The sequence below is a fragment of the Glycine max genome, chromosome 4 (genome assembly GCF_000004515.6).
Source record: "Glycine max cultivar Williams 82 chromosome 4, Glycine_max_v4.0, whole genome shotgun sequence".
Lineage (NCBI taxonomy): Eukaryota > Viridiplantae > Streptophyta > Magnoliopsida > Fabales > Fabaceae > Glycine > Glycine max.
Genome location: NC_016091.4, coordinates 8,708,656 through 8,720,060, shown reverse-complemented (window position 1 = coordinate 8,720,060; position 11,405 = coordinate 8,708,656). Strand labels below are relative to the sequence as shown.

Genomic DNA, 11,405 nt, shown 5'->3' with positions numbered 1-11,405 from the left:
AAAGATGCGGTGAAAAATGCACTGAAACAATATGTTATAAATGTGCATCAAAGTTTTAAAGTTCTTGAAACCAAATTGCACAAATATATCATTTGTTGCCCAGATAAAAGCGCAAAGTGTCCTTGCCCTTTTTATATGAGAGCAATTTTATCTAAAAAAACTGATTAATGGAAAGTGACACAATGGGGTGGACCACACACATGTCTGAATATGAGTGTGACACAAGATCATGACAAGCTTGATTCAAATTTAATTTCCAGTTGTGTAGTAGGTACGTTTTTAATGTTCATATTAACAGGCATGATTAGAGAAGATCCATCAATAAAAGTTTCTTTGATTCAAGAAAGGATAAACAATGAATTTTCTTATAAGGTTTCGTACGAAAAAGCATGGATGGCGGAACAAAAAGCGATTGCAATTGAATATGACGATTGGGAAGAGTCATATGCGAAACTTTCATCGTGGCCAAAACACATGCCAAATAATTCTCTTGGATCCTATTTTCAAATACTGCATGACGATTTTATTGTTGGGAATAAGGTGAGTCGTGAACACCGTAAAGAGGCTTTTAATTATTGTAAGCCAATGATACAAGTTCACACATTATTGCTGCTTGTGGTTATGTGAACATGAACTATTCCAATATGTAGATGTTGTTTACACAAATGACCACATCTTAAAAGCTTACTCCGCACAATGGTGGCCTCTTGGGAATGAAGCGACAATTCCTCCTTCTGATGATTCATGGACACTTATCTCATCTCTGATCCAAGTACAATTCGTGCGAAAGGTTGGCCAAAATCAACAAGGATAAGGAATGAGATGGATTGGCTCGAACCATTTGAGCACCGACAAAAATGTAGTAGATGTGGAAGAGAAGGACACAACGGGCGTCGATGTCCAATGCAATCTGAAAGTGAAAGTTGTTAAATTAATTGATTTATGTATTTTGTTTGTCTACTTCAATGAAATGGTAGCTATCCATGATCTGTTTGTTTTTTTAATTATTTATTATTATATTTTTGTGCACGACATAAACTGCATCCATTACTAAATATTCATAACATAAACGATAATAGAAGTCTAAAATTTAAATTAAAAACATACAATAAAATATTTAAATAGTTAATTGAAAATCAATCGTCATGATGTCCATGATGACATGAGGATGTGCCGCATGGGCGTTCCCATCTTCGTGCTTGTCTATCAGGATTTCTTCTGTCATGATGTCTCCCCTCTTCAACTTGGTTAGCCTCAGCAAAAAATTGGTGACGTAAATCAATGTTGGATCGAGTGGCCTCATAATAATTAAGAAGGGGGGGTAGAATTAATTATTCCTAAACCTTTACTAATTAAAAATTACTCTTCTAAGGCTTTTACTAAATTGTTAAGAGAATGAGGAGTAGAAGAGAAACTTAACAGAAAGTAAAAGCGGAAAATGCACAACGGAAAGTAAAAGAGTAGGGAAGAAGGAGACAAACACACAAGAGTTTTTATACTGGTTCGGCAACAACTCGTGTCTACATCCAGTCCCCAAGCGACCTGCGGTCCTTGAGATTTCTTTCAACCTTGTAAAAATCCTTTTACAAGCAAAGATCCATAAGGGATGTACCCTCCATTGTTCTCTTTGAATCTAGTGGATGTACCCTCTACTAGAACTGATCCACAAGAGATGTACCCTCTCTTGTTCTTAGTCAAACCCAAGTAGATGTACCCTCTACTTGTACCACAAAGGATGTACCCTTCAATGTGTTAAGACAAAGATCTAAGGCTGTTAAACCTTTGATACTTTGTGAATGGGAATAAAAAGAATTCTCAGGCGGTTAGTCCTTTGAACACTTTTGTATAAGGGAATGGGAAGAATCAAAAGAATTCTCAGACTTTGTCGTTTTGAATTCTTTGACAGGGGAGAAGGGAGACACAAAATAATTCATGCGGTTAGTCCTTCGTTCTTTTGGAAAAGGGAGAAGAGACACACAAAAAGGCGAATTCTTTTTGGCAAAGGGAGAAGAGAATGAAAAGATGAATAGCACAAGTTTTCAAGGTTTGGAAAACCAGAAAACTTCAGAAAGCTTTTGGTACAAAGAAGAAGAAGAAGTTCAAAGAGATTCAAGGCTTGTAAAGGATTGATTGAATAAGTGTAAAAGTGTCTTGAAAAGCATATCAAAGCCTTGCTTTTATAGACTCTTCATGTCTGGCCAAGAGGACCATTTAGAAGAGTTATAACTTTTAGAAAAAACTTAAAACCAATTTGAAAAAGTCAAAAACCTTTTGAAGAGTTACATCTTTTGATTTATTCAGAAACAGTCACTGGTAATCGATTACGAAATCAGTGTATTCGATTACACAAAGCTTTTATGTGAAAAGATGTGACTCTTCACATTTGAATTTGAATTTCAATGTTCAAAGGCACTAGTAATCGATTACCAAAATATTGTAATCGATTACAGCTTTTTGAAAATAATTGGAACGTTGTAAATTCAATTTGAAAACTTTTTCAAATCCATTTTGCTACTGGTAATCGATTACAACAATATGGTAATCGATTACCAGAGAGTAAAAACTCTTTGGTAAACATATTTTGAGAAAAATCATGTGCTATTCAATTTTTGAGAAAAACCTTTTCATACTTATCTTGATTAAGCTTTCTCTTGATTCTTGAATCTTGATCTTGATTCTTGAGATCTTGAATCTTAATTCTTGACTCTAAACTTTCTTCTTGAGTCTTGAATTCTTCTTGATTCTTATCTTGAACTCTTGAACTGTTCTTGATTCACTTGAGTTGTTCTTTGATTGATCTTTGAGCTTTTTGTCATCACCTTTGTCATCATCTTTTGTTATCATCATTGTTATCATCAAAACACCTTTGATTCACCATGAAGCTTTGTTTCTACAATCTCCCCCTTTTTTATGATGACAACTTCTGAAATCAAGAAACACACACACACTTTTTCCTAATCGATCACTCACATAAATTCGCCCCCTTTATTTTTGAATTTGTGCTTATCTTAAAATTAAATTGGTTACTCATGTGAGTTCTTGATTTAATCCCATTTCTCTCCCCCTTTGACATCAACAAAAAGCCAAAGTGCATATCAAAATTTAAGTATGCAAATATAACTAAACATTCAAACAACATTTATGAAAAACCATCAACCAAATCATGAAGTAAGAACCATGAAGCAACAATCATAAATAGATTAACTATAAAATCCACATAGCCAAATAACATACTTGTTCAACCATACCATGCAAATAAGAAAATAGTAAATTGTTCAAATACCATAATAATATAGCCAAAATACATGAGAATAGAAAACAATCAAACAAGATATCATAACCATTCATCACACTAAAAATATAATACTTCATAGAATGTCATATAATCCAGAAAGTCATTCATAATAACCAAATAAAAGTACATACCACTAGTCATATATCATCAAAATAATTGAGTTTAAAACTCATAACCGTAAACAACCAATAGCAAATAAATATAATCATCATGTTCAGTCATACTAATCAAATAATAAAAGAAATACTAAGTATTTAAATGCCATAAAAACATACCTAAATAGAAGGATTAGAAACAAAAAATGTGCAGAGAGGAAGTGAGGAAGAAGTAACAACCAAAGCCAAAGATAATGGGTAACGAGAGACTTAGTTGTGGCTTGGTTAAAAAAATGAAATAAAAATCTGTTTTGAAAAAAAAAATAACATAGTGTGAGGAGCAGCAAATCAAAGCTTAACACAACAGAGAGGAACAAACCTGTGACTGTGAGGAGCAAGCGCGAGAGCTCCGACGACAACCATGACTCACGACGGTGTAAAACTTGTGAGGGAGGGAGGCAGTGCCCATGTGTGCGACACGGTTATGCGAGAAAGTGAAAGTGTGAGGTCTCAAGGATGAAAGGAAAAGTGGAAAACTAAAGTGCGGGCAGGAAGTTTAACTAAAACGCAAATACAATATTTAAAACTACACATATAAATAAGTAACTTTTTTTAGATGAAAAAAAATATATATTTAGGGTGTATTCTGGCTTAATCTTAGCTTTTTTATCGTTGAAAAAGAAAAGTTATGCCAAACAATATTTATGCAAAAGTTTTTAAATTCTAAGTGGCCGGTAAAAATAGCTCTAAGGCATCTTTTCTAAAAACAACTTATAAAAAAGACCTTTTAGAATTATTTTTTACTGGCTTATGCAAAGTTTTTAATCCAAGCAGAGACTTTCATCTTAATTTCCCATGCATTACATATAAGAGACTTTCACTAATTTTGACCCTTTTTCACGTTAAATTTTGACCCTTTTCACTCATTTTTTTCTCTAAAACAAAGCCTAAAATTCTCAATGTTTATTTGTTACTCAATATTCATGTATTAGTTGCAAATTATTTATTCAATATTTTTTAATGTAATTTGATATTATAGAATTCGGTCTTTTTTTTTTTCAACACATGATTGAACAAAATATACATAATAACTTAGATATTTTAGCATTTGTAGTCAATATATACTATTTCAAATCATAATTAAAGTAAATTTTGACATATCTAAAATTAAATTTTTAATTACTTGTACTTTAATATTTTTATTTAATCTGTTAGTATTCAAATAGATTTATGTGAGTTAAATTGCACAATATTTTTTATTACACCGGATAACTAATTTTAAATAAAACTATTTTTAAAAATTACCATGAAGCTTAAAAGCTTAAAAAAAAGTAAATTTGACAAACAACTTATTTGTTTTGTTAAGCTCTAATTTTTTTTTACTTTTACTTAAAAGTAACATTTAAGTAGAAAATAAGTTGGGCCAAACAACATGGGATTTCAATTGGTTCAATTTGTGTTGGACTTAAACCAATTTAACTGGTTAGATTTGGATTGTCGATTTTGTTGGATTGATCTAGATCGATAAACATCATTAAGATTTAAGAGGCATGGTATTAGAGCAGAAATGGGCCATTGTTTGGGGTCTCCTTGAGTCTAGTATGACAATTAACATGAGAATCATTTTTTGATCCGTGTGAATCGAGTCTAACGATTAATATAAAATTAATGTTTTTTCCCATTAATTATATCACATATGTATAATTGTAAGATTTAATCCTTAAACCATATATAATGTTTTAATTTAACCATTAGTCTCCCATTCATGTTTTGGTATTGTGCCTAAAAAAAGTTTTGGTATTGTAACTACCTTAAATATTTGAAAGAAAAAATTTATTATCTATAATAATTTTATATAAATTAAATTGTCTTTAGCGCGCACATGCACACAAATATATATATATATATATATATATATATATATATATATATGTATATATATATGATATGTATGTATGTATATGTACGTGTGTGAAGAGGGATTCACTTACTCCAAGAGTAACTCTTTCATCTAATAATTCATTTTCTTGAAATCTAATGGCTAAAATTAGTTACTTACTTACCATAACCATTAGATCTCAAGAAAATAAATGATGAGAATAAAGAATATAGGCGTGTTTAATCCGCTAAAAATAAGGGACTAAACAATATAAAAATATTTATCCAACGTTTGATTTTAAAAAATGACTAATGGATAGTACAAAATAAAGAATGATAGACTGAACAAATACCAAAAAACTTGTAACTCACTAAATTCCGTACAATTTTTTGTTTAGTATCTAACAAAAGTAAAAATACAATACTATCCCTATTTCTTGACTTTTCATTATTCCACACTACATATCAAATTTATAGATCACAAAAATGGAAGATCCAAAAAACCAATAACAATCAGATTTACAAATCAACAAAAATGATGGCGTCAATCAGATTGACTCTAGATCCCTCCATCCTTCCCTGTCCAGAGCTTTTTTTGCCAGATCTAGAAGGCGTCACTCACACTGTCTTGGAAGAGGAAGCTCTGGACATGGAAGGAGAGAAGAATCTAGGGTAAATATGATTGACGCCATCAATTTTGTTAATTTGTAAAGCTGATTGTTGTTGGTTTTTTTGGATCTTCCATTTTTGTGATTTGTAAATTTGATATGTGGTGTGAGATAATGAAAAGTTAGATAATATGAATAGTATTGCATTTTTTGTTTTGTTAGACATTCGGAAAAAAGTTGTATGGGTTTAATGAGTTAAAGTTTTTGGGTATTTGTCGAGTTTATCATTTTTTATTTTATAATGTCACTCAGTCATTTCTTAAAACAAACGTTGGACAAATATTTTTGTGTTGTCCAGTCCCTTATTTCTAGCAAATCAAACGCATCCTTACTCTTGTAGAAGCAAATGTCTTTGGTGTTTTGATGATGATCATGATGATTTGATGCAAATGATGCAAATGCGCTTTTCAAGTTTAAATTCAAGACAATGATTCAAGAATACAAGCCACAATATCAAGATGATCACTAGTATTTTAGGAAGGGAATTCCTAATTGATATAGCAAAAGGTTTGGCCAAGTAATTTAAATTAAAAAGTGTTTTTCAAGAGATTTACTCTCTGGTAATCGATTACCAGAGGATGTAATCGATTACCAGTGGCCAAAAATGCTTTACAACAGCTACTAAATATTTGAATTCAAATTTTAGATTGTGTAATCGATTACACAATATTGGTAATCGATTACCAGCAGTTAATAAACGTTTTAATTCAAATATTAAAACCTGTAATCGATTACACAAATCCTGTAATCGATTACCAGAGGAGATTTTTAGAAAATAACTTCCAAGAGTCACATCTATTCAAATGGTTTATGAATGGTCATCAAAGGGCTATTTATATGTGACTTGGAAACATGAATTGAAAGAGAGTTTTGATTGCTCAAAAAGTTTTATCCTCTCAAAAGATTAAGAGAGTTTTTCTGAATTAAAATGTCTTATCCTCTCAAAGATTCCTTGGTCAAACACTTGCATATTCAATAAGGAACTGTGATTGATCTTCATTGTACAATCTATCTCTTTCAAGAGAGATTTCTTCTTCTCATCTTCTTACTTCTGAAAAGGGATTAAGAGACTGAGGGTCTCTTGTTGTAAAAGAATTCTGAACACAAAGGAAGGATTGTCCTTGTGTGTTCAGAACTTGTAAAAGGATTTTACAAGAGAGTGGAAAATCTCAAGTGGGTTGCTTGAGGACTGGACGTAGGCACGGGAAGTGGCCGACCAGTATAAATCAGTTTGCATTTCTCTCTTCCCTTAAACTTCTTTTATTTATTGTCATTTATCTTTTGCTTTAAAGAAGTTTATTCTGAATTATCTTTTGAGTAATTCATGTTAAGGGTGCATTGTTAATCTAAAAAGAGAGAGCGGAATTTTAATTGGGAAATAGTCTTTGTATCTTAATTCAACCCCCCCTTCTTAAGATAACTGAGGCCATTTGTCTAACAACTCTAAGAGTTACTCTTGGAATAAGTGAATCTCTCCTCTTTCTATATATATATATATATATAATTAGTTGTGTGTGTGATACTTAGATCATCTCCAATACCATTACTCTCAACAATTGTAATTTGTATCAAGTTAAGCAAATTTATTTAACAATATTTATCATTAGATTGATTACATAATGTTAATTATATAAACAACATTGCTTGACCAATTTTAAACAATAAAACTATATTTCCCATGTTCATATAAGCTATTCATACAATGTTTATCATTGGGAAAAAATAATAACAGTAAAAGTTTTAAGTCTGAAGTGGAATGTAAAATTCATCAAAACAAAACACTAACAACTCTTAGATTAATACTCTTACCCGTTTAGGCCTGTAAAGTTAGTTTCTTTAGAATTACAATTTGTTTGCACTTGAAGCTAACTACTTTAGATGAATAATGAAACAATTCGTTTGATTTAAATTTGGATAAATAGTTATTTCGTCTTTGGATGTGTAAAACACTGACAAGTTTGTCTTCGAAAGATGAAAATTCAAATTTTAGTCTTCGAAAGTGAAAAAGTGTGACAAATCCATGCATCCGTTAACTTTTATCTGTTACCGTTAATGAAAGAATCCACGTGATACATTCAGGAACAAATTTGTCAGCACTCTACACATTCAGGAACGAAAATAACTATTTATCCAAAATATAATTTAATCTCTATCTCCTCCCTTTTTAACCGTTACAACCATAACATTACAATAAATACTTAAAGAATAGAAAAACAAACATAAATTAGAAGAAATATAATAATAATAATCATAATATTGATTAATAAACATAATCTGTCTGTTGTTCTGAAATTTCTATTGTGACAACATTAAGTAGTGAGTTGGGTCTCATTTTTTTTGTAAGAATTAACTTAAGGACATTTTTTTATTCAATTTTGGGTAGTTTATTTATTTTTATGATTCATTTAATTAAATTATTTTTTATGATACCTTAAGTGAATATGTTAAGTTTAGGTTCATTTAGACCAAAATAAAAGAAAAAGCATATGCAAAATTGCAAATTAAATCAAAATTATAGATGAAAAAAAAAGAAGATCAGAATTACAAAATAAAATTATGTTATATACTTATTTTAATGACAACATTAATTATAAATTTTTAGATATATATATATATATATATATATATTATCAAAACAAAACTTTTCACATTTACATAAAAAAATCTCTATAGATCTAAATCCAACTTTGCACATTTATTTTTCAATTTTCTTAGTTCTAATCCAAATGATATGAAATTCTTATGTTATGTTTGGTTTGGAAAGATGGAGAGAAATAAAAAAATAAAATAAATATCATATATTTGTACTTTATTTTATTTTAAATATCTATTATATTTTTGTTTTATTTTCATCCTTTCGATCAAACATAATATTAATAATTTTTTTAAATTTAAAAAAACAGCTTTATGATAAATATTTTTTTAGAAAAAAATAAGATTAATTTTTTAAAATAAAAAACTATTTTTTAAGAAAAAATAATTTAGATAAACATTAAAAAATAAAAATTTACTTATTTTATTAAAAAATATTTATTTCAACGATTTAAACAACTGTTAAGATATTATTGCGTTACTTATCCTTAAATATAAATACTAAAATAAATATAGAAATACTTAATTATAGGAAGGAAAAATTTGAAGAAAAAAATACTGACACAAGTACCAGCAAGTCCGAGAAGTGACATAAAGATACCTTGAACCACTCAGCTACAGTTGTGATCCTACTGAAAGCAGCTTGATGCATGCGCCAACGTGCGCGGGCAATGCACCAAGCCACTGAGTAACCGCCATGGATTGTTGTTGAAAAAAAATCCCCCTTTGGTTTCACTAGGGAGCCACGTAACAGGTTCGCTGTTATAAATTGTTGGGCAAAGCAAACAAACACTAACAGTGACTCCCCACGCAGCCTCTCCTGCACCCGCGTCGCATTCGATGACTCCCCCCACTTTCTCTCACTAACCCAATCCGCCTTGGATCACCGAGCGAGCATCTCACGGATCGGATCGGATCTGAGCAATCAACTATAAAAACACCACTTCCGATCGCCACGCTTTCAACCCCCAAACCCTTCTTCTTCATCGCTCCCTTTTCTTCTTTTCTAGGGTTCTTTCTTTTTCTCCGTGATTCTTCTCGCGTTCTCTGCGATGGAGTCTCGCGACAGAGCCCTGTTCGTGTTCCTGCTCGCGGAATTTCGAGAGTTCGATTGATATTCAGCCGTCTTCCGCGAACGAGTCGCTTTCCCCTTCGGAAATGGCGGCTTCTCCTGTCAACTTCCTCTTCGGATTCTTGCTGCTCTCGATTACATTGTGGCTCGTGTTCATGTAAGTTCCCAAATTGATTTTTTCACTTTAATCAAGTTTAGCGCGTTCAGCAATTTTTATTTCCGTAACTTAAATTTCGAATGGATCAATTTTAAACTACTTGTCTGACACTTGAAATGGCTACTGATGATATAGAATGCTTATTTGCCTGTGGAAAGGTGTTGTATGTATTGATTGGAGTATGTACTGAAGACAGTTGGTACAGTAAGCAACACAGCTAGTTAGGTGGATAGTCAAGGGGAAAGTGTTCTAGTACTAGTACTACATTACTCATATTGGAGTTAAGTTATCTTGTAACCGAAATTTTGGAGAACTGTAGGGACCATAATATTTTTCTGTGCCTAAGAAGAGGGAGTTACTAAGTGCTGCATTTGAAACTGTTGAACCGTTATATGGACACCGTTGAAGTGGAATACATGATTTGACATTGATTTTTTGTTATATTGTTATCAATATCGGATATCCCTTTGGGCTCAATGAGGGGGGGCGTGTTGGACTGAAAGACACTTATTTTTGGAAACTAGGATGTTTGGGAAGTACACTCTTTAAGGACCTAACTTGTTAGGATTGGAACTTAGCTAGTTTAAATTTGAAATTTAGAAAATAAAAGTTTGTTTACTCAAAGTCAATAAAATTATGGGAAAATCTACTCCATAATGAATTAATCTTAAGGGTGTCAAGAATTAATTCTTGCAGAAGGTTCCTTGGAGGGTTTTTTCTTTTAATTCCTCTTGATCTTTCACTTGCATGCCTATTTACCAACACTTGGTTCAGAACCTAACTAGTTAAATATTGTTCTAAATATAACCTTGTTTTCGATGGTCAAAGTTCCCTTCAAAGTTAAAGTTTTGGACTTGTAGTTTTGAATTGAATTGACAATGAATGAAATTACGTAGCAAAATTTCGGCTGGTTTGCTGGACAGAGTCTGCATCCCATATGAATGGCCAACAACACCAAATAGAAAGGAGTAGCAGTTAGAAATAGTTACCTACTTGTCTCAGAATTATAAAAAATACAATCACAAACACTAGGAGAAAGTGCTTCTGACCTTGCAATGAAATCACTCTTAAAAACTTAGCAAATTTGGAGAACTTGGTGAAAAAGGGAAGCTCAATGCAGATGGATTCCACTTTTGTGGAGTTTGGAGAGAATTATTTGTCTTTAGCTTACCCTTGTATGCGGAGTGGTCATTTCTGTGGCTAGGACCTTACTCACCCTCTTTTGAAGTGCTTCGAGTCTTAGATTTGGTGTAGCAATATGCTTAGGTCTTCAAGAATTCTTCTTTCTTTAGATCATCTATGGGATGGGATTGTTTCTATGGCCTCTCTATGTTGCTTAGTCAGGTGTGTCGTGTCACAAACAGCTATGCAGAGAGATTATGATTTTTTTAAATAATGAGTTTGTTTCTACTTTTTGATTAGTCTAGCTCTTGCCTGTTTATCTTTGTTTTTTACATTAACCATGAGACAAAAACAGAGAGTGGGGGGGGGGGGGTAGAGAAATAAAAAGTGGGCGAGAGTGGGATCCTGACATAATCACGCAGGAAATGGGTATGGCCGACAGGTTGAGATGAGACGAACAAATTGGAGGGATGCATCTGATGTCCATTCCTTCTACTTCACCAGATTGCTAAAGAGATGAACGAAA

At 31.9% G+C, this 11,405-nt stretch overlaps 1 protein-coding gene across 1 annotated transcript in view; it reads left to right on the top strand.

Moving 5' to 3' along the window:
• The first annotated feature begins 9,152 nt into the window (after positions 1-9,152).
• The window catches only part of LOC106798385 (protein SABRE), a 5,505-nt gene continuing 3,252 nt past the window's right edge, over positions 9,153-11,405 (top strand). The window contains exon 1 of the mRNA XM_014774573.3: positions 9,153-9,757. Coding sequence (XP_014630059.1) covers positions 9,687-9,757 — 71 coding nt within the window. The 5' untranslated portion in view covers positions 9,153-9,686. The remainder of the gene's footprint in view (positions 9,758-11,405) is intronic.